The sequence below is a fragment of the Catharus ustulatus genome, chromosome 1 (assembly GCF_009819885.2).
Source record: "Catharus ustulatus isolate bCatUst1 chromosome 1, bCatUst1.pri.v2, whole genome shotgun sequence".
In the NCBI taxonomy this organism is placed as follows: Eukaryota; Metazoa; Chordata; class Aves; order Passeriformes; family Turdidae; genus Catharus; species Catharus ustulatus.
In genome coordinates, this window is record NC_046221.1 from 28,454,907 (window position 1) to 28,479,799 (window position 24,893).

Here is a 24,893-nt window from a genome sequence, read left to right on the forward strand (position 1 = left end):
CTGAAAATACTCTTACTTCTAAACAATATTCATACTTGGATGTCTTTCATATTTTCAAATAAATCTCAATCTAATTTTCAGACAATCCATCCTGAAAACAAATATGAAAGTAAATGCCTGAGCACTTGCAGATGAAATCTATACAGTCTACTCAGGAATCTGCAAAGTAACAGCTGGTGCTACAGCTGTTACATTCAATCAGGGAAGACAAGCAATGCCATATGGTGTGTTTTTCTAATGCAGTTCTGAACACTGAATATCCAAGATACTGTACTTAGGGGGAAGAAAGAAGGAGTTGAAATGCAACCATTACTAATAATTAGTCCAATCCATCACAAATAATTGCCAAGATGATTTACCATTTATAATTACTTACCGAGGGAAGGTTTTCCAAAACAACAAAAAGAAAGTCTCATGTAAGCTTTGGATTTTTCATTTAAGAATCACTTAATTACTTTTCATCATGTAAAACACTTATTTCTAAACACCAGGAATAAATCTAGAAAGGATAATTTCAGTTTGCACTTTCAAGCAGGGGACAGCATCAAGAGCTTTGAAGAAACATAGATTAGTTCAGGAATCAAAATCTATAATGATGAAATTAAAGGCTCATACTTGAAGGCATCAAGGTATCAGAAAGGAAACTTACATAAAAATACAGGTTTAATCAGGAGAATGTGTTTTCTTCCTGTTACCTAGAAATTTGGTTTCTAAAAAAGAGCAAAATCCAAACTTCTTTTAAAAAGTGGCAGGAAGAAAATTTTCTCTACACTTTGAGAGAAGAAGCTAGTTCTGGTTGACAGAGATATGTATTTATAGAGATCATGATTTTGTATCTATATTCTGAAACGCAGTTATAACAACCTGTCACCAAATCCACTGAACTAATGGCAGAATGCTCTGACACAAAAGAGAAAACATTGCATGAAAACAACATGCTGAGAAAGTAGTATTAATAGTGCTGTGAGTTTTACTTATAACCAACCATTGTATTGACAACTTTAACATACGTGCTTCTCAAAAAAAAAAAAGCAAAACGCCACAAATCTCTCTTGCAGTTAAGAACTTGGCATATATAAACAAATATTTTTTAAAATATACTTTTGTGACAATGTAAACTCTTAAAAAATATACTTTTAGACAGTTTGTTTCAAATGTTCAGAAAAAGTTTAATACAAACAATAAAAAATTGTTACATAATATGCACCTAAGTTGAAAACCCACAGGAAAAAAATTGCTTCTTTATATACTTATTGAAAAATACATCTGTTTTCTTATTTGTACTCAGGTGCTTATCTTTTCTTAGTTATTTAGTTGACCTCCCTTTGAAAATTGTAAAGGGCTTATGTAAAAAGTGGAATAAAATTGTCTTTTTCATAAATGAGGATTTTAAAGACATCAAAGTCAAGTACAACAATCCAAAATGTCAGCAGCACTCGTGCACTTCACAGAAATATTTACTGTTCCAAAGTGCACTCTTTATGGTATCTCCACCGAACAGGGTGAATCCATCTGTCCCACTATTAGTCCACAGCTAAGAAAGAAGTAGATAAATGCCAAACTTTCAGTCTGAGTTCACTGATTAAAGATCAAGTCTAAGACCATCTGCTGAGTTAGAATAATCTGTCAGGATCTCAGAAATCCTGACACTGAGTATCAGACAGCAAAGATCTTTCCACAATGAAAACTACATTAAGAAATTCTGTGTCATCACTACAATGATAGAGTCATTCCCAAGAGGCTACTTAGAATCACCACAGAGTATTTAGGAATATTCTAGAAACAATGAAGCACCAGATTATACTTGTGAAATATGTTCTTACAAGCACATGAGTAATAATAAAATACTCTAATAATATGCAAAGAAACTTTTAATTACACTAGCAGAGCAGAAATATTGCATTTCAAAATGCCTCATCCAATATCCTGTTTGTAAACAAACTACAAAATTATCTTAGCAAGTATGAATAGTTGGATGGCATTGAAACTGCAGGCAGTCTTAGGGCTGGAAGAATGCTTATATATTTGCTACATCCCTGCAGTTGAAAGATTGCTTACCTTCCCAAATTGTACTGAAAAGTTACATAAGGATACCATACATAAGGATTCCATAAATTGGAAAAGTAAAATAATCTTAATACTTCACTAAAACAAAGGCTAACCAAAATTATCAAAAAATAATGACTTAATTACTAATTCATCACAGGGCATTGCACAAGCATGACCTTTAAAAATTAGAATGGGTGTTGCTTCTGTGCTGCTGGGATCAATTTCTGTATCTTCACCAGCAATGCAGATTGATGCATTATTATCAAGGCAGATAAAAGCAGGAGCTTGGAATCATACTGAACTGCCTGACTCATAAATGGCCACCATGAAGTAAATTTCAATTTGAAAGTTTTTCCATTATGAAGGTTTTTAAACAATTTGTTCTCATTTTGAAACTCCTCTTGGAACCACTTATTTCTAAATATACATAGCATTCTCTGCTTTGAAAATGGAATAGCTATGAAAAGTTTATTTAGACACAAAATCATTGCCAACAGCTAAGCCAAGGGTACTCATTTACCAGATTTCAAAATGATGGGTATTATACTTGAAAAATTTAATTTGCAGAGACTTCTTTGTTATTGCAAGGTGTAAATTCCTTGTTACCTACACAGCATTGAAATTTGATTCGTTTTTTCTATGAAACCAAAGCACCTCAGAGGTTGATAAGAACCACATAAGCAAGTAGCATTTTTCATTACTTCAATTCCATAGAACATTTTTCTTGGTAACAACAAAAGGAAGACAGAAATGGGCTGTGCACATAAGTTAGAAGAACTAAAGATCTTGACCATTAACTACAAATGTACAATAACTCTAAGAACTAACAAAAATCTACATTAAACTTCTCCCTCACCTAAAAAATACATCCTTCATTGCAACTGAAAAAATTAAAGGATGCTAGAATATCTTATGTTAATCTAAATGTCATATTTGTTTTCATACCAGGTCTGCTTGATAAAGCTACATTGGCATTATGTTCACAATATATTGCAACAAGCACCCGTATTTCTGAAAGACAGGGGAGTAATCTTTTCTAAAAACTATTCCAAACCATGAGGAAACAAATTGTCACATAAATAAATTTTATCTTCTGCTTCCAACTCCTTCTAATTCAAGGGTTAGGTATTATTTCTTAACTAAGGCATATAAGCTAACCTAATAGCCAAAAATCTTCTGAAAAGAAAATAAGACACACCTCATAACTTTTTTTTTTTTTTAAAGTAGATTTTAACATGGTTGTTTAAACAGAAGACAACCGGCACTGGGCATTTTATTTGAATGGATATTGTGACAGCAACTAAGACATATACCTTCAAATAAATTTGGAAAATATAAAAGTGAAAATAAAGCGCACAAGCTTCTGAAAAGTTAGGTGTAATTCCAACAAGACAAAAGAAAGTTCAAGCATGCCTCTGTGATGGGGAATGTCCCCTCATTGTGATCTATATTAAAATTTAATAAATGCATCAAAAGAAGCCTCAGTCTCAGAGCTGCCCAAAGAAAGTGATACTACAAAGTACATATTAAAGATGATGAATTCTTATTAAAAAAATATAAATTAACCCCCCACAAAAAAATTAAGAATGTCTCATGGAGACTATTTTCTTCTTTACTATCCAATAAAAATGATGAGCACTTGCACTGTTACCTTGACGCATGACATTAAATTCACAGGAGCTAAATGCATATTAGGTTGGACAAAGAAATTTTGTCATCCCAATAGAAAAATCTAACAGATATACACTGTTATTACAACAGTTAGTAACTGAACTAAACTTCCTCCTAGAATGCTTCAAATTTACCTCTTTCTTTATTGTGATGAAAAGAAAAAAACCCCATACAGTTGTTGAATGAAATAAAAATAGGTTAAAAAGCAAAAATTCATGGTAAGAGATGGTATTGATATGTGTCATATTTTGTTTATTAATCTTACACTAAAAGTTTCTCACTTTACTAGGAAGTGAGGGAAAAGTTGTGATCTCTCAATGTCATATACTGGATGAAATCATGAGTATCACATGTGACAGGGTGGCTCATAGCCTGGGAAGTAGAGCACAGCAAACCACTGACAGCTCTATCAATTTCCTTATCTGGCATTCCAGGTTATCTTTGAGGCCGCAGGCTCTAAAGAACAGCAGCCTTCTGAAGCACCAAATGTCTCTACAGAGAGTAGCTGAATATTAAAATCCAGTTTTGCATTGCCATCATGATGTGCCTGATACTCAGGCCTTGCAACTTATACAGATCTAGAATATCATTAACAAAAGCACTCAACTGGTTAAAGCTTTGTCTTCTAATTTCAATTTGTCCTTGATAAAAATTTTTAGATGTTGACAGCATGAGATAAATAAGACTATCTTCATGGTTCATCTTTCTCTTTGGAAGTGCATTAACACAAGGTGACAAGAAGGATGAACCACTATTTCTTGATGCAGGTAGAGGCCTATGGCAGTAAAAGCACGTTTCTTCTCCAGAATGCTGAGTGGTTATTGAACAGGCAGCTGAAAGAGACCCAGGTCACTGCAACAAACCTCTCATACAGCATCCATTACCCAACTGAAACAAAAGAAGGGTAGCATATGGAAGTGCTAATACAAGCCATGTGAGACACTGGGATGAGGACCTAAAAAACATAATATGGACCAAAAATACAAGGAAGAACAGTAATAATAAATGATAGATTGGAAAGAGTAGTAAAACCTCTGTATTATAAAAAACCTATGGCGATTTAAAGAACTGGTCTAAATGTTTAATTTCTCATCTATCTGTACTTCACACGGACATCAATATATTTAAGAAAACAATACATATCATATCAAACTCAGATATCAGAGGAAAATGTCCACAGTGCAGTTTTTTGTCTTTTCTGTTTGTGTCCGTTTTGTTCTTCTTAGTTGCTTTTTTAATAAATAGGTTCTTCATAAAAAACTTCCATGTGCTTCAAAACTTTATTTAATAAGTAATTAAGAGTCAACTCAGTGAGTGGAAATCGTATGTATTTGGGCAACGATCACATTTCAGAAGGAAGTAATTCTCAGCCTGACGTTGGAAGTCACATTAAACCAATTAGAGCAACCATTATGTAAATGGCAGATCCAGTGCTGCTTGGCACAACACTAGTCAGTGGATTTATCAGGGAAGATTAGACTTCACAAAGCACAGTTCAGATAAGTTACAGCTGAGGGGCATGACAACTGACAAACTCTCTACTTGAGCAGTCTAGCCATGAAGTAAAAAGATTAATAAAAAAACCCAAAAACAACCTAGCTATAGTGCAGCATACAGACAATAGTGCAGTCTTTCTATTACAGTGATAGAAACTGTACTGCTTAAAATATTTACAATAAATGTAAAGCAGCAATTGGCAAAGACATGGCAGTTTGGGGAAAAAGAAGAGAGAAGGGGTTAATTATTCAGCCTCATTAAATTTTTCATCAGAAGCAGCAAACTATCATAGCTTGAGCGTTTTCTTTTTCATTAGAGTGCTTTTTAATATTGACATCCAACCAATTATGTTCAAACTAATTCCCAGAATGCTCTGAGACTGTAGCTACTTTCAGAAGTTTTTCCACATTAATGAACTGTATTATTTTTTCATTAGAAGCTCCAGTGTGCTCTGAGACATACAAAGTGGGGAACAGAAAACCACCCTGAACAGAACATATTCTCCAAAAAGTCTTTGGCTTTCTTAATGAATTTCTATCTTCAGGGAGCCTCCTTCATCTTTACTTTAAAAATTCAAAACCAGAAGCAGCATTTCTACTTCAAGTGGACTCCTCCTTTATTACAGATTGCAGCAAAATATGTGAACCCTGTGCTTAAGCTCCAGACATAGGTGAAGTGATAGAACACTTTTTTTTTTTTCATTTTACATTATATGTATTATGGTCTACACTCCAATCTGTATATTTGGGGTTGTTTCATTGTTTTTTTTCAGATATACCTGACTAGACTAAACTATTTTAATAACATTCTGAAGATTTAATAAGCCTTAGCTAATGACAGCTTGTTTCCTTTTTACAGACTCTCAATGAAAAAAAAAAGGTTAACAAAAAGGCATTGTATTATCTGATTCATTATATAGAAAGCAGGGCATCTTTTTTATAGCTTCTAAATATATTTTGTGTTTTCTTTCTGAAATAACTCTCTCTGGTAACATTTGCATAAAATGTGATCAATGTCTGTCCTAAAGGAAAGAGAAATTGCAACTCTGAATTGCATTAGCTACTAATATAGGCATGACAATACTGAAAACTAATTCTTTACTCTTCCTTTTAACATTTTCTCTTTAATTAAATTGCACCTTTTCTTTATCTCAACATCTCCTTAAACACATATTTTGTTAATAAAAACCTGCCTCTAGTTGTGCTATTCATCATTCTCATGGGATGGTATGCAGACTATATTCCATGCACATAATAATTAATAATAATAAAATAATAATAATAAACAACTTCCTGGATAGTAGTGTGTTACTGTCCAGAAAGAACATATTTAAAAAGACATGGGCTTGTATACTGAAGAGTGCCTTTAATTTACTAAACCTGCTAGTTCACATACACAACCTTTGTAAAAGATACATAAGTTACTTCATAAGAAAATAACCTACCATCTCTTTTAAAATGGCTTACACCAAATAATAGCATTATATGTGACCAGTAACAAGATGTCATTTCCTCTGAGACACAGGCTCACTGGCTTGTCTCTTTCTAGTCTCAAAATAATACTCTTATCAGTATGAGAAAATCTATTTCTTAAATGAGAGTGATGAAGACATTATGTAAGCAACAGACTGTTATTTAAAGAGACTTTTTTTCTGCATGCATGGGAGTAATTTTTAGTTCACTGAATTGTCACCCCATTTCTAATCATCAATTTACTTTTATACGTGAGGCTTCAGCAAAATACACCTATTTTAAATACCTACTTCTGCATCTAAAAGTAAAATCTTTGCTACACAATTTGGCTTCTGTGGACCCTGACCCTAAAGACTATTGATTTCATATTAAGAGAGAAACTAAGCAGTATACTATTCAGAAGAAACTATGAAGTAATCCAGAAAATTCAGTGATTTCAAGAGAAGGTACTCACTACATCACGTCCTCAAAGCAATAAAATGAACTACTTGCAGAGTTAAGATTAAAAAAAAAGACAAAAGCAGTACTATCTCAAAAAACAAGTTGTACTGTAGTTATAGAAAAAACTGACAATTTTAAAGTTACTTCCACCACATGTAATTGGCAGTCTACCTGGCAGAATAGCTCAAATCTGTGCTGTGACAAAAGAACCAAGACTCAGTTATAATCTGTACATGTACTCATCATCTGGATTTCCTCCATAAAGCTTTTAAAGTATATTTAACACAGAGGGGGAGAAAATAAAGTGTTTGTCACTAGTACATGTACAAATCAACTATACAAATGTCATGAAATGCACTTCATGAAGTTTCAGAGAACTCAGCACAGACACTAACATTCCTGTAGCTCCCTACAAAGATGTAAAATGTACCACAGAAAATGACTTGATTTTCCTGGCTTTATGGTTCAGGTACCCAAACTGCTCCCAAGGTGTTGACATTCATATATCAACTTGAAATATGGAGAGCCATGAATCATCCATCCATGTCAAGTTAAAGACTACAAATCTTCCTTGCATGCTCTGTCACTTTATCACTCTTCCTCTTCTTCCTTTCATTATCTCCTGCATGACACCAAGCACATCTTACAGGAACAGTCAGTCTTTCCAATGCTGCCATCTAAAAAGCAATGCTGACTGTGAACTTCATTTAGGATGAAAAAAATAAGCAAATAAACAAGCCAAAATATCTCGTTTCAATGACAGCCTTCAAGATATGCCTCTTAAAAACAGCAAGCTCAGCAGTCATGAAGGTGGAATTTCTAAAAAGGAATTAGTGGTATAGAAAAATACACTCATTAGACATAACCAGTAATTCAAGCTGTGCCACTGTTCAGGAAAAAGATTACTGAGATAATCTATTATTTATTTTTTTTTAAGTAGTTCCATTGGACCCATGCAGCATTGTTCAATAGTGCCTTCACATACATATCATGCACATTCATATATGGCATGAGAATTGATTCCAGACTGATTCATTAGAAAGTCATGTTAGTGTAAAAAGTCCACATCTGCTCATACAGGAATTTGTCCCTTCTCTCAACCCCCTGAGTTTTTCAACCTCACAACCTATTCTAAATATTTGATTTCATCAGGGAAAAAAAAAAAACAAAACCACAAATCTGTTGGTTGCTTACCCCATGCTTTTCATGTTTGAATTCTCCACTCCTGTTAACTTTTTCTTCCTTTCTCTCAGGTGTCCTGGTCTTCTACACAACATCCACTTTTGCTTGCATATGCAAAGCACTAGAAATGTGCTAAAGCATTGGTACCTTGGGTACTGTACAAAAAATCTCAATACTCAAAATTTCTTCTGTTATGTTTTTCCATTGAGCTAGAGAAACCTATATTCATGTAAATGTCACTTTACAGACAAGAAGATTCCCAGCACCACCACAGCAAACCATGTGCAGAGCTGAGACTGGATTCAAGATCCTTTATTAGTCTATAATGTAACTTTCGCAAATCCCTGTTGCAGGATGTAGCAGTCTTATGACTACCTTAATGTTTTTATCCCTTCTTGTTCCACCCTCTTCCTCTAATTCAGGAATTATTTTCACCAAAAACCACAAGAAAATTAAATCAAGCAAAAAGTTCCTTACAATATATACCTGATTAAAACACCAGTAGAACACTGCAAAACAAGCAAAATTTTACACAACGCAAGTGATCTTTTAGGATAATTAAGCACATTAATATAAAATTCAAAACAAGAGTTTTGCTACTTGCAAGAAGAAGGGACGACTGCCACATCTGTGAGTGTGGAAATACTAAGTAACTTCTACAAACATTCCTGTTCTCCCAACAATGCATTTTGGAGCTATCACACAGAGAATCTGCTTTCCAAGGTTTATCATAATGCTATTTTCCTATGAAAACAATTCTGTCCTCCAACATCCACTAGTAGTAAGGCATCTTGATATCAGCTATTTAAACTACTTTTGGCACTTGATGTAATTTGGATGCTCCTTTAGAATGTTAATAGATTATTTCTGTATCTTTGCAAACAGCATCTTTAACAAGTCTCAATTACGCTTTGTATAAAGCTGTGGAACATAGATACACCAGCAAATGAAGACAATTCAGTTGTGCTAGGCACTGTACAAATACAAGTCATTATAAAACAATCTCTCTCTGTTCTATTCTCTATTTCTCTAATGGCTTGGTGGTAAAATAGCTATTACCCAGCACACATAAGGAGAGTTATACTATTGTTCACTAATAAAAACGTTTCATTTTGCATAATACAGGAGGTAGAAAGTAATCATGTCTCTCATTAACAAATTTCTCATTATATTAGCAGATGTCATCAATCTTAAAAACGTTTGCCTCATTACATCACAAACCCTCTCCAATTAATACCCTCAAACTCGCTTTACAGAATATAGACTGTGAGGAATGGTCACATAATCTCTTTCCCCCTCAAAATACCTGTGGAAATCTCTTACTAGTATTTGGCCATTTGAAAGCTTGCTTTCTAGCAACATCTTTCAGAAGGGATCACACAAGAAACCTCCACTTGAGCCACTCAATAAAGCCTGCATCTAATAGCACTCTTCCCTAAGTCCATGCAAACACATCAGATTTTCCTTCTCTATACCACAGACATGAAATCCCCAAAACAATCCTGGCAATGCTCACAAAGTACAGAAAGCAATTTTTAAAACCTCCAGCTATTGTGGTCTACTGATGACTTTGAGCAATGTCAGCAGCACCAAAAATCACAGTGCTAATTAATGCTGAGAATGTGCTGATTACTACAATAAATGGCTGTTGGATTTTGTTTGAAATCCCAGACATTGATAAGTTTAGCACTGTACAGCATTCATATGGAAATGGTAAGCAATGGGATTTCCTAGGGGAGAATCATTTGTGCCAGCAGTAACAAAAGTGCTTGCATTAACTTTCATTTGACTAAGTTTTCTTATCTACATAATACAGTTATATTAATTGTGATTATTTGAGAAACTTTTCACCTAATAATACCAATTTTCAGGATTCTTCTATATGGTTCTCTTTTCTAATTCTTACATTACTTTAGTAACTCCATATACTTTTTTCTGCCTTACTAGACAGAAACAGATATAAGAAGAAAGAAGAAGCCATAAATAGAACTCAAGTCAATGCTACTGCTGCCTCCCACTGTAGGTTCTGTCAGCCCATTGCCTTCTCTGAGGTGCTACATAAACCCACCAGATCTTAAACTTCTGTTACCAAGAATTTTAATATATCTCTACCCACCTAATATACCCACCACTTTTTCCAACTTCACTGGTCTATGAAAGAGAAACAGAGATCTTGTCTGGACATGCATCCAGAAAAAGAGTCTTTCTGCCCTGTTAGAAAGAGAGGACTTGTTTTTTAATCAGATCACAGAAGAATGGAAGAAACAGAAGAAATGCCATGTGAATCCAGGACATAAACTTCAATAAACAGTGTGAACATATGTATTGTCCTTTACCCCAGAAATTACTTACTCACAATACAAAGTTTAATGCAAAATTTAATTTATACCATAAAAAATTTTAACTCAAAATATTGATTCTTACTTGTCTTTGACAATACTATACTTTATGTTATGGGAATTGGGCTTTCCGTTAAATCTGGAGTTATTGCGTTAAAAGACACACACTTCAGTTATCTGAAGAACCCAGTGGACATGCAGGATAAAAAATGACATCAAGTGAAAAAGTGAAATAGGGAACTGTAAAGTTAAACCCTGGTCTGTAAGGTATTAAAAAACCTGAATTAATTCAACACTGGATCCCAGCCTGCAGAATAAAACGCATAGCTTTTGCGGCATTCTCCTACTCCAGCATCCCTATGAGCCGAGGGATTGAGCTGATCCAGTTAGCATGAGCACTTCAGGGCACTTGCTAAAAACCATCCAGACATCCCCTGCTACCAGTGCAACATTATCCACTAAACATTTTCAACTTTTCTGACAGCTTCAAAATGCCATCCTCCAAGTAAAATCAACCATTACCCTAGCATATAGTACTTGTTTAGCTTAACTAGAGGTTTATAACATCAGTCACTCTTTTTTCCTATTTTCCTACTTTCCTGCTTCAAATGTGGCAAAGTAGCTGCACAAGAAAAAGAATTTCACAGTACAACATTTTCATCCAAACATTTAAATATTTACTTTGATTTTGTTAAATAGGGACAGAATACTAAACAACATTTATAAATAATTTCCTTAAAACAACCATTTTCTGCATCTTTGCCAAATATTCTGTTGTCAGGCTGCACTACAAGTCTTTTTGCATTAATCAAAGACTTAATACATGCTTTGCAATATTTTTTTTAAATAAAATATCTGAAAGGATATTTTATAAATTAGGGCAAAGAGCAACAGGGATGAACACGCCTAATGAAAATGAATATGACCCAGATAGACAAGCCCCATTTGACCACATAAAAGTCAGATTTAACTGGGAGACAACAGCAAAGAGTGTGGTTGCTTAGATGTACATAACAGAATATAATAAAAGTGATAAATTCTAATTAATATGAATTTATGTAGTGTATGTTAAATCAACACTTAATCACATTCTATCCTGGAGGATCGTTTGTATTTAGCAGTAATTTTTCCTTGGCAGATTTTGCATGAATAATTTTTATTCTTTTAAAAGGTGATGAAATACAGTTTTTATTAATATTCCTTTTATCTTATTCTGTTAACTGAAGATCAGAGAATCCAAAAGATGAATCCCCAAAAACATCTTTTACAATCAGTGGCAGTTTAAAAGTCTTCACAGACCTCTCTCCTCAAGGATGTGCAGGAACCAGCTGAAGTACACCATGCCATAACTAGGGCTTTATTTTCCCTTGAAGAGGTCCTCACTGCCCTCTTTCATCATCATATGTGAATGCCCTTCCTGACAGTTAGGCCTCAAGATAAAACATCTTTTTCTCATTTAGCATTTCCCCTAGCATCTAATCCTCCTCTTCAGATCATTTCTTCATAATCTCTTTCAAATCAGGAGTTTCCTAGTTACTGACACAGGCTTATCTGTCTCCAGTCTCAAGGTGCAATTACTGCAAGAAGTCTTTACTCAGGTTAAAAAAAAAACCAAAAAACAACAACAACAAAAAAAAACCCCAACCAAAAAAATAACCCAGAAAATAAATACTGGAACAAATGGGGGACTTTCACCTATGTAACGAAAAACCAACAAAAGCTCCAACAACAACAAAAAAAAAAGACATAGCCCTTGAAAGGTAAGTGCTTTAATCAGAGGTTTGGTTAGGTAATTTTTCTCTCTCCCTCTTGCCTTCTGATAATTCATGTCAGTGTGTATTTAGGTACATTTTGAAATGCCTGCTGGACTGCCAACCCTAGGAAGGACTTCTGTCCTCCTCAGGCATTCATATGAGATAGGAACACTCAGTGCAGTGAAAATAGGACAGTCCTAGGGTCATACACAGGGAAAATAAAATAAAGACATTTTATTCAGTGATTTTATGGGTTTTAGGTACCAAAGATGTCCGATGAGGAATTTCAGAACTGTTTGTTGAAAATTCCACTTGTGGAACTGAAAGATTTTTAAAATATGTTTGGCCATTAGAATGCAAATCCTGACAGGGATGCAATAGTACAGATGTTGTGTTTGTTCCTCTCTGTGGGCAAGTAGGAAACCAAGAGGCTGAAAATCAGAGGAATGCTAGGACCAAAGTTCATATCAAGCAGTGAAGTGTGATTTGGTTACAAGATCCCAAAGTAACACCTTGAAACAGAAAACATTTGTTTATAGGCTCCAGTAACAAGGAGGCCCTTGTGTAGCCCTCTTGCCAAGGCAATGGAACAGGGATAAATCACACACAGATGCTGTTTCCTGAAAAATATCAGAAAGGGATTAAGAAGAGTTAGAAACACCCCTCTGGCCCCTGTGGAAACCACCTGGCCCACTGGTTCCACTCCTGGCCTCCACTACTCGAAAAGTACCTATGATGTTCTCTGTGTTGCCTACACACATATTATTCCTTTCCTCTGATTCTTGACTGCACTAAAGGTTGAGCATGTTATCATCTAAGGACCAATTCTCTTCTAGGAGACAAAACATAAGCAGGAAAATAGAGATACTTAACTGTTCTCTCCAGGAAATCATTACTTCTTTCTCCTTCCACTTTAATTTTTAAAACAGCACTGTTACCCACAGAAAGCCTATTACAAGTTCTAGCCTTGTTAAAAAGAAGGGAAAATGTCCAACTGCAATTGTTATGTCAAAGACCAAGTCTTGGTGTCAGCAATTGCAGATATCTCAAATAATTCTGTAGAGCTACACCTACCTGTACTATCTGAGATCTGATCAAGTCTTTAAAACAGATAATAATGGAAAAGTAATGCCTCCTGGATTTTTTTCTTATGACTTTTTTTTGTTCCAGAGATATTAATCCAATGCTGCATCTTCTATTTCAAAGGTGTAATGTGCACTACTTCAAGATGCTGGAAGATGCAATATTAATGTGATTGAACCTTGCTGGTTTTGTGCATTCTTCAGTAATTAATCAGCATATCATATGTATATCTATCTATCTATAGGCAGTCATTACACCCAATACTGACAGCACATCACAGATCAGCATATGAATTCATTTAACAAAAACATGTGAAGTAGAAGGTAGAATCTGATGGGGCAAACTGCTTAGTCAGTTTTGTAAAGGAATGGTAAATATATGTCCTGCATGAAGAAATGACAGACTAATAAAAATATGCAGCTTCATGTAAAGTGAAAAAAGTGAAAACTTCATGGGTGTCTTAATTTAGGAAACAGCAGTCATCACATTGTTCACTGCAAAACTTACAGGTACATCAACATCTTAGCCCATGGTATCACAAGATTATAAGGTGTCTTTGAATATGAAAATCACAGAATGAGTCAGGTTGGAAGGGACCACAGTGGGTCATCTGGTCCAACCTCCCTGCCTAAACAGGGTCATGCCAGAGCACACAGGGCAGGATCACATCCAGACAGTTCTTGAACATCTCCAGTGAGGGAGACTCCACAGCCCCTCTGGACAATCTGTTCCAGTACTCAGTAACCTGCACATTAAAGAAATTCCTCCTCATATTCAGATGGAGCTCCCTGTGCATCAGTTTCTGCCCACTGCCTCTTGTTTTATTGCTTGGCAACACTGGGAAGAGCCTGGCTCCATTCCTGACAGCTCTCCTCCAGATTAAATTCAATAATAACCAGTAAAATTCTAAAGCAAATCATAAAAGTTAGGGAAGAATAAAACTGGCGTGCAAGAAGTTCAATGTAGCATTGTGGAACCTGAAGCAAACAAATGCTCTTATCAAATGGAATCAGTTAAATCAGAGAAAGGAAATTACTCATGAAGAAAACATGTCATAAATATCTTTTGAACATAATAGTTCAATGCTTGGCAGTGTGTGTCAGCCACACACCAATATAATAACCAGTCCTCAGTACCACAACTTCTCTTCCATGAGTTGCTAAAAGTTGCTGTTGTCTAGCTCAGATCATCAATCAGATACAACCATGACTCAACTCTGGAATCTTGCTGTTTCATCACTTTGCATTAGTGTATGTTAAAGCACCAAGATGGCTTTCCCAGTGACTGCACAAAATGAACCAGCTGTGTGTTTGTAACTGAATAACATGCATACACCAGGTCTGCACAAGATGGAATGAGACAGTTTGGTGAGAAACCTAGTTTAATCACTTGTAGCTATAAACAACCATGATCATTTAAATGCCATTCAAAGCTCTGAAGGTCCATTAAACGCACCAGAACACAAATATCCATTTTCTGAAGAGATCTAAAAAAGTAACAAAAGCCAAAAGTCAAAGCAGTTTCAGCCCAGCTGGAGAAGCAAAAATGACTCAGTGATAACACCTGGATCACAGGATGGGTGGAGATTAGAAGAGGACCTTCCATCTGGAGATAATTTTTAGCTCAACCTCCCTGCTCACATTATTCCCAACTCTGTATATATTGAATCAAAGATAACTAAACCTCCAAATGGTTAAACTGAATATTGCAATAACCTCAGATTTTTATGGTAGTAGACAGGAGGATGGTAGTAAACAGGAGGATAGTAGTAAACAGGAAATCATGTCCCCTGAGAGCTTTTCATGGATTGAAAGCAAACACTTGAAATTTGAATTAGAACACTCCTCCCATCTTTCCAACAAAACAAAACACCCTTCAGACCCCATAAACAAAACAAACAGAAAAGGAAATTATTATTCCATAAAACAAAGGAGGCCTCAACTCAAACCTCATAATCATTGCAGATTATTGTCAAGGGCGTCCTTAAGAAAACATAATGCAGTAAAGCAGTATAGAAGACACAGAGTAGCATACATCAGGACATTATTTCAAAAACCTTTGGAAATAAAAACAAGACAGATGGAAGTCATGAACAGCACTTACAAAAGCTGATGATAGACTAAATTGGATACAAAAATAGCATGGTTCTCAAAAAATGGACATAAGAGGTCCCAAAAGGCATATAATTAAGCTTGCCTTGACAAAGTCTCAGCTACACACTCCCCTGACCTTTCTCAGTCACAGAAGAAGAAAAATATCATCCGAAGTGCGTGAGCTCACTACTGTTCAGTTTTGTTTTTCCTTCTGATGCTTTAACTGAACTCTGTACATCCCATACTACTGACCAGCAATTCTTCCAGTTCACTTCCTAGATCCTCCCACAACTGGAGGGGAGAAAACAAAAGAATTCAACACACAGCTAAGAAAAAGAGTGCAAAAATTTAATTTGGAGCCAAACACAGATGCAGTGTCTTATTCACTGCATCTTGTCATTCATCATCTGAGAGGAGCCACTCTTGTTTTTCATTACTTGTTTTTCATCATGTTTCCAATCTCGTCACTGATGTTATGGCTGCAATATTTCTTATTGTAGGCAAAACAGATGAGAGAGGTCACAGAAGGAAAGATGAAGGGAAGAACTAGCTCTTCATCAGGCAAAGTAATTGGATCATACCTGTTCTACAGAAAAGTTTCTTAAGACCAGTCTGCCAGGAAGGGAGAAAGGGGGGGAACTCAAAAGCCAAGAGTTTCCTTCTTGCTGGGTTAACTGACATGACTCCAGAGCACGTGTTCTATGTGCAAAGTCAGTGGAGTTAAGCCCATAGCAAACTGACTGTGCGTGTTCTTAAGTAGTAGTTCACCAAAATTATTGTTATCCTCAAACAATGTTACTATTTTAACATCTTTAAATACAATCCATTACACTGTTAAATGGAGACATAATAAAATGCTGGAGAGTTTATTCTGCTGATGCCTAGCAACTTGGGGTAAATGTGAAATGCTTTATGAAAATGTTATATTATTACTGTGCCTTTGCATAAGTCTGTACACATATATCATCTCTTTTTAAGTGTGTGTTGAACATTTACAGGTCTGTAATGGAACTGCAAACTGTTTTTAATCTGTCAATGATTTAAAAGGAAAAAAAGGTCATTGTGTAGCCCATCTTGCAGTCAGAAGTGAAAGTTGCACAGGATTCTCCCTTCTTCAGATTTCTCTTTCTAATGTTATTGGAAAGCTTGTCTTCTTGTTTAAATGAATTTCCTTTTAATCTCTTCTCTGAGCTGCTGGATAGATGGAGCCTCTTAAAAAATTCAGGATATCACTGTAATTGTAAATTGATCTGCTTCTGTGGCAGAAGGCTGTGTCCCTCCATTCAGGAAAGAGACTGTCTTCTCAAAGTTGTTTTTCAGACAAATGATTAATTTTCAATCTCTCATTATTGCATTGCCCTTAATGAAAAATCACTTTTTAAACAAATCTACTACTTTTCGGATTGTTTTATTCCTGGCAACATACAGGAAAGGAAACTAACTGCTAAAGCCAATGTGAAATATTTCCCAGTCAGAAATTTTTAAATTTCCTAAATGACAGTTTGATTCTACTTACACAGGAACTAAAACTATATCAAGACAACTAAAATGCACATATTCATCACTGCTTAAGTCCTGAATTAATGCAATATATTAATAGACACAGGAAAATTCCCCACTGATTTTTAATGCAGAGTTAAGGCTGAAACACTGTTATGACTATGCAATCTTTAAAACAGACACGTAACTCATTAGGATCAAAGTAGGGGAAATTATCCATCTACTGTGGCGCTGAATCCACATAGCCTGTTTGTCTTTGGCTCTTTGGTTATGAGATCTGGCATCACTTGGATTATTTCACCTAATCCATCATTAGCTTTCACGTGTCCTATATACCATGGAATAAACCTAAATTTAACAAACCCAACTCCCCATCAATTACCACACTGAATATATTACATGTCAGCACAGGACAACAAAGATTAGACGTGCTGAATCACATCTTTCTTTGTGAAAATTCAATATGTTTAGAGCACTTTTAACGACGCTGACTCCAATTGTAATAATTGTTCCTTCTCATTGTGGATAGGCACTAATGCTCTGACCTTTATGTACAACACAGAGCTGCTAAACAAAATTAAAAACCTCAGAAGACACAGAAAATATAAAAGAGATCCCAATGACAGTGCCACAGACTCACAAATGTGGAGTTTTTTAATTGCAATATTTGCCTGCATGGTGGAATCCTCTAAGATGACCTATTTTCCCCCCTATAATCCTGCCAGTAAACATTAGTTATTTAGATTAACTTTCTCCCTCCACAAACACAAAGCACACAGAAAGGTTGTTACTCACAACAACTCAATACGCTGCCGCCACGTTATCGCAGCATCCTGACTTACCAGTCTTCCACAAATACACGGATGAAGTTTGAAATTCACTTCGTGCCCGGGCGTCCCAGACGGGCAGCAGCAGCAGCAGCAGCAGAGCGGCGAGGCCGGGCGCGGGCAGGGCAGCGGCAGCGGGGCAGGGAGCAGCGCTCCCCTGGCTCAGCCCCATGCCTCCAGCCGCCCAAAATCCCGCAGCGCCGCCGCCAACCTTCCGCAGCGATCCTCCCTGCTCACAGCCTCTTCACGGGGAGAAAGGGGCTGCCAGCCTGTCTCCCGCTGTCGTGCATGGCATTGGAAAAGGAAAAGCTGTTTAACACCGGGGAACAATAGAGTCCTCGCTCGCTGTGGCTGCTGCAGCAGCAGCTCCTCGTGCTGGCGCGGGCGCTGCTCCGCGCTCTTCCATTCAGCGCTCAGAGCAGTTTTCCATCAGTACCAGCGAGACAGCTGTCCGCAGGGGGCTCCAGCTGACTGAGCAGGTTATCTTGCTCTGGGAGGCAGCGGCAGTCATTTACACCAGCTGGAGAGAGTGAGAGACAGAGAGAAACAGGGATGAGGAGAAACACAAATAGCCCAGCGCTGTAATCTCAGGGCAGAGTGACTGCAAAAGGCTGGCTTCCCAGACACGTCTCTCCCTGGAATACCCCAAGTGACACACACTGAGAAGAAAAGAAGAAATCATCATCAGACATGCTTCAGAAACACAAGTCGTTCAACCAGAGCAGATATAAACAGAACAATATATAACAATTAAGAGAGCATCAGACATTTGTCCTGATAATACTATGTACGCTGCATTAACCATTTTGTAAACAACAAAAAAAAATAAATGGTTGCACATGCATTAAACAGACAATTAAGACCTTATGAAGGGAAAATGAAGAAAATGTAGAAAAAATAAAAAAATTTAAAAAGACTACCTTGTCTTGCATATATTCATCAAATCTGTTTCAGGTGATCTGCTATGAGGACAGATGAATATGTGTGTATGATAATGTGTATGTATGTGTAAACCCATCACCTCTGTGGTAGATGAAGTGTGCACATAATATATAACACAAGATAACAGCCTTTCTCGTCCAGCAAGTATGTACACATATATACATGCATAAACGTCAACTACGTAATTTAAAATAATTTGAGGATCAAGTTATCAATCATTTTACATATGAAAGTATGCAGGATACATTAGGCTGTCAAGATGGTACAAAAACGTGGATAGAGACAAAGCTTTTTAAATAAGGATCTTTATCTCTCCCACCCACCATGCAGTGAACAGGCACCATAACAAGCCTAAAGATTGGGCTTCTGACACCTATAAACTGAGAAGCAAATGAGGAATTTTCAAAAAAACCAAGATTATATTCATAAAGTTACATTAAAAATGCAAACAAAAATACACAGCAAGAACACAGGACACAGAGCTGAAAAATGATGGAGCTATTGTTGTTTAAAGAAGAAACCTTCAGTCAACCTCTCTTGGGACGCCTGTCATTTTGCACAACCTTCCCAGACTCAGCCTTTTCACATGCATTAGATTAAAATCAGTTGTGATCAAATAATTCCCAAGTCCTTGCCTGTTTAAATATTCTGACATCAGAGCAAATTAGCAATGTTGAAGGTTGCAAATTCGTCTTTGTTTACTTTCCACTCTGTTACGCCTCTAAGAGGGAATTAAAGGCTCAGGGAGCTATAGCACCATGAGGCTGTGATTAAGAGAGATAAGCAAGTGTGGATTACTGTTCCTCAGCTGTTGAAAAACAGGCAACAATCAGGAGATTATAGGTTGATAAGGGATACATAGAAAGCCATGATCTTAACAAATTTATAGCGTCCTGATCCAGAACTTGTACCCCCAGTTAAAAGCACTTCAGGAGATACATTTTATTCACTTCTACATCATGAGGTATTCACTTTAGAAAGCATGGTTTCCCCTTCAGCCTTTGCTTTGAGCTAGAGAGAACACTGATTTAAACCAAATTTTTTTCTGAGTTCATTGATTTACATCAATTTTAAAGCTACATCTGTGGTTAAGTTAATCACACGCACATTATTTAACAGGCTGTGTAGCAGGACTTGAGAATATTCAACATAATAAAATTAATGCCAACTTCACTATTTATGAAAAATAGGATTAAGAATCTAAGGGCTTAAAGAAGTTTTAAGAACCTCATGAAATCTATGGCAATTGACTTGTATACTTAAAATATATGTTGTTTATATATGTCTTAGAAAAATTGAGAGTAAAATGTGGGCTTTTTAGCCAGAGCTATGCACCAGATGAAGACTCAAGTTTATAGAGAGACTAGGGGAAAAGGCACCCTTTTTAGAGTTATTAAACACATTGGATTCTACCTAGAATTGTTAATGAATGTATAAAGAAAGCCTCTGAGAATATTTTGTACGTGACTCAGATCATCTGGAAACATCATCAGGGAACAGATCATCCATGTAGTTGGCACAATGAATCAAAGTGGGTTTTGACAGCAGAACAAAGCAGCATCATGAGAGAGGGTAAGCACATGTACACAAATACTCAAATATTTTCTTATATTTATGTAACTATAGGACTGATACTTCAAAACCACCAAAATATAGATTATCAAGTAAAATATATTCACACTACTTTTTATGGTTTTACCTTTTTTTGAGGTCACAAAGTCAATTAACTACAAAAGAATAATTCTTTTCTTTTTTTTTTTTTTTGTCAGGAGATATAATGAATTAAAACTGTTTAGAAATAGGTCACGGAGACAAAATGGACGGAATATTTATTAGGTAAAAGATTTTGTGTGTCTGGAAAAAAAAATAAGGAATTCTGAAGAGCTGGTTTGGGGACACTCTCAGTCACTTATGCTGTACATGCACTCATCTATTACTCAGGACAGGGAAAGGCCAGTGGCTCCCCAGGTCAAAGAGCAGGCTGGTGCTTGAAGACACAAACTCCAACACCAACTTCACCAACCTAACTGCAGGAATTAGACTTCTCAAACAAGAGGGAATATATCCTGATTTTAAGTTCCATTTGTTGTCAGCATGCGTTCCTGGGAATGCTGTTGTTAGCTGTTTCCACCCCAGTCTATCTGATGCCCTAGTACCCTCTCCTATTTGCTACAGTGAACACGGGACCTCCCTCCAGTTAACAATATAACCACTATTTCCAGCCCACTGGCAATCTCCTAATGTATGCTTAACAATCATAATTTATCAGTTATTTATGGCTTAGACATTCCCAAATAACTGATTAAGTATTTCTGAGAAGAAGCCTCTAGACAAAGCATATAAATAAACTACAATTGACATTAGTACTCATATCACAAACTTAATAGTGTCATTGTTGTCCCTTAGAGCACCAACATGCGAGCCTCAAAAGATACAATTATTTATATAGATGCAGAGGTGGAACTTGGGGATATGATTTAGTGGTAGACTTGGTAGAGATAAGTCAGTGGCTGAACTCCATGATCCTAAAGATTTTTTCCAAACTAAATAATCCTACTATTTTATTTGAGGCACAAAAGCTACAAGAAGTCTGTAAAATACTCACACAAATTGTTGGCAACTTAGCACCTTTTCCTTTTTCTGCAAAAAGTATGACTAACCTCAAAGACCTTTATGAAAATGGCAAAGTGTTAGTCATGAAATACTGGAATAACGATGCTCACATTAAAGAGATAGAGGGTGACAAAGTGAGCACAAAATATCTTTTATCTTTTGGAGAGAGAAATGATAATATATATATTTCAATATAGAATCAAGCTGGCAGTAATTCCTCTGCTGCCAGGCAGTCCCATGCTAACACCCTTCTCTTTATGAAAAGCTTAAATAAAATCTTCAGGATCATATTACTTTATATCCTGATGATGTTGTATTTCTACATACAGTGAAGCCAAAGAGCATGCAAAGACTACTAAATATATACAACACACTTGTTGCTAGAGTAAGCAGTACACAACAAAGAGCAGTGTTCAGCATCACTTCCATCTGCCTTCAATTTCAGACTAGTCAAGCCAGAAACCTTTAGAGAAGTTTCTGACCATTTCTGTAGATCTATAAAAGATGTTTACCAAACTCTATGACTGTACCACACTAAACCATCTCTGCTGCATGAGTACTAGACTATTACAAAAAAAACCTCCAGAATGATTACTAGAATAGCCCAAGTTCTAAAGAGTGAAAAATGTTTTATTTCTTGTGTAGAAAAGTCAAAATCCTCTTCATCTGAACTGTGCTAGTTTTGATTGACCTCCAAGATTTTCCCCCTCTCTTAGGTATGAAAACAACAAATATTGCCAAAAACAACTAAGTCACCCATCTCCTATTCATTTAGCTCTACAGTTATAAAGAGTTTATTATAGCCATTGCCTACTGGATAACAGAGTATCAAATAGAGAAGTTAAGAAGGTGAAGTGTGCTCTCTTACATGTACATTTCCTTGTATGATCTAAATAATTCACAAAACAGTTAAAAGCAGCTTTTGTTCTCTTCATTCCCTGATGAGTTTGTGGACCAAAAATTCTTGTTCTGCATTTTGTGAGAACCTGACTTTCATGAAGATATTCTGCTAAGGTTGCAAGTGTATTGTAATAAATCTCTTCAGATAGGATCTGCAAGAATTTTGTTAGATATTGAGTACTTCAGGATGGAATAAACTGCACAGGGCTCTTTTCTTTCCTGCACAGAATTAAGGACTCTTTACCAGATTCAGAAACAGTCTCTTATTTTTCTTCATATCCCTCATCAGGGAGCCCACAAAAACATGCTAAACCTGAAAAATCCAGGGAAAAAAATATTATGCTAGTTTTTCAAAATATGGCTGCTAAAGTCTCTAAGTCCAAAATTACACATGCTGTGCAAAACTTGCAGCTGAAGTTATTCTTTAGGAATCCTAAACGTATGGCCTCTAGGTGTCACACTCGACCATGTCATAATACACTACTATGGATTTAAACTATTATGGATTCCTCTTTTTCTTTCACAGCAGGTAAGAGGCCTTGATTTACCCTTTCAGGGTTTTTATGCCACATCGTCTTTGCAAATTTGTAATTTTTGAAAAAACAAACAAAACCAGTCCAGTATCTTTCATACAAGTAGTACAATTATTATGGTTTCCCCATAATAAAAAAACCCCTGTTTTTGCAAACATTACAGGTATCATGATGCCTGTCTGTTAAATTTGTTTCATTCTTTTAGATCATGGATTTGGAGAACAAATACAATGGTCCAAGAACTGAAGAAGGTCAGATTAAAATGCCTAATTTTACTTTCTGGCTTAGAGCTGTGGACAAACATTTTCCTTTCTGCCCAAATTACATTGGCTTCAATGCCAACCATAATAAGAAGATCCTATCCAAAGATGAGAACTAGCTAAGATCAAAACTGGCTCCATGACTTTTTCTGCCTTCATAAAAAAGGAGGAAACAAAAAAGCATAAGGAAAATAGTGAATTTTTCACTTAAAAGCTTTTGGCAACCCCTGTTTTGGGGAAAAAAACTTGAACTTTCTTTGTGCTGGGAATGATCCATGTGCTCTTCTAACACAACCTCCAGAGAGAAGTCTGCACAAAGTAGAACCTCATCTGTAATTGCGATACCAATATGCACTTGCTTGCAGAGTGCTGAGGGGAAACAAAATAAGAGTGGCTATGAAAGTGGAACATAATGGTGGCCTCTAAGTCATCTATCTAAGGATAGAAAGCTTGGAAAACAGTGAGAGGAAGAAACAAGAAAGCAGGCTGAAATCAGTATTAGAAGCCACACTGGAGGAAATAAAACCTGCAAGGAAGAAGTGACAACTAGAATTTGTGTGGGTGTGCTATATGTGTTTACTCTTTTAATGTATTAGTGGTGGATCTACAGTTTGTACAAATATGTGAATAAGACTACACACAGAATGCAGCCTTTTAAATCTAACTTTAGTTACATCAGTTTCAGAAAAACCAATAGGGGCTTCACTAATGGAGAAAACAAACCAACCCCATTGACCATAAGTGCCATTTAGTTTTTAACTCCAAGCCCATTATACTGGATTTTCCAAGAGGTAACCAAAATACAGGATTTTAACGGATCTTTCCAAGTCAACTGTATTCCTCCACTGCGCGCATTTACATTTGAAATTAGTTTTCCTAAAATCAATGGGAAGAGCAAGCCCCCGTGTCTGGCATGAACTTAGGCTGAAAATAAATGTTTATCTAGACAACAGGTTCACTGGAGAAAGACAGTGGTCAAAACTCATAGTTTAAAATCCAAATACAGTAGTTTCACGAATACAAGCCGCACGGATTATAAGCCGCACCCCCGGTGCCTCGACAATGTTGCTGTCTTTGTCAATAGATAAGCCGCACCCCGAATATTAGCCACACTTTCGTTCGTCGCGAGAATCCGTGCGCAGCTTTCACAAATTGGCCAATTAGTAACAGGATCGCGGCATAGCGGGCTTTACTGGCTCGGGGCGGGGCCAGGAAGGCTCGGCCCGCTCATGGTTGCCGACGGGGCCGGGTGGCCCAGCTCAGCGCCACGGCTCGGCGGGGCTGGCGGGCTGGTGCTGCCGCCGCCGCCGGGCTCGCTGGCCCCCCTCTCCCGTCAGCACTGCCCCGCTGCCGCGTTCGCTCGCCCGGCTGGCAGGGCTGCCGCCGCCGGGCTCGCCGCCCGCCCCGCTGCCGCTTTCGCTCGCCCTGCGCCGCGCCTCGCGAGCGCCGCGCCTCGCGAGCGCCGCGCCCGCCCCGCGGCGCTTTCGCTCGCGGCGGCGGCGCTTCGCGAGCGGCGGCGGCGCTTCCGCGAGCGGCGGCGGCGCTTCGCGAGCGGCGGCGGCGCTTCCGCGAGCGGCAGCGCTTCGCGAGCGGCGGCGGCGCTTCCGCGAGCGGCGGCGGCGCTTCGCGAGCGGCGGCGGCGGCGCTTCGCTCGCGGCGGCGGCGCTTCCGCGAGCGGCGGCGGCGCTTCGCGAGCGGCAGCGGCGCTTCCGCGAGCGGCGGCGCTTCGCTCGCGGC

At 37.3% G+C, this 24,893-nt stretch overlaps 1 protein-coding gene across 4 annotated transcripts in view; it reads right to left on the minus strand.

Annotated features, from left to right (window-relative positions):
• Positions 1–24,893, minus strand: part of THSD7A (thrombospondin type 1 domain containing 7A) — a 286,252-nt gene that overhangs the window by 184,228 nt on the left and 77,131 nt on the right. For all 4 annotated transcript variants that reach the window (XR_004419770.1, XM_033076380.1, XM_033076383.1 and 1 more), the window contains exon 3: positions 17,924–18,428. Coding sequence is in view for 3 of the 4 variants with exons in the window: in XM_033076380.1 (XP_032932271.1) it covers positions 17,924–18,080 (157 nt within the window). In the remaining variant the exon portion in view is untranslated. The remainder of the gene's footprint in view (positions 1–17,923; positions 18,429–24,893) is intronic.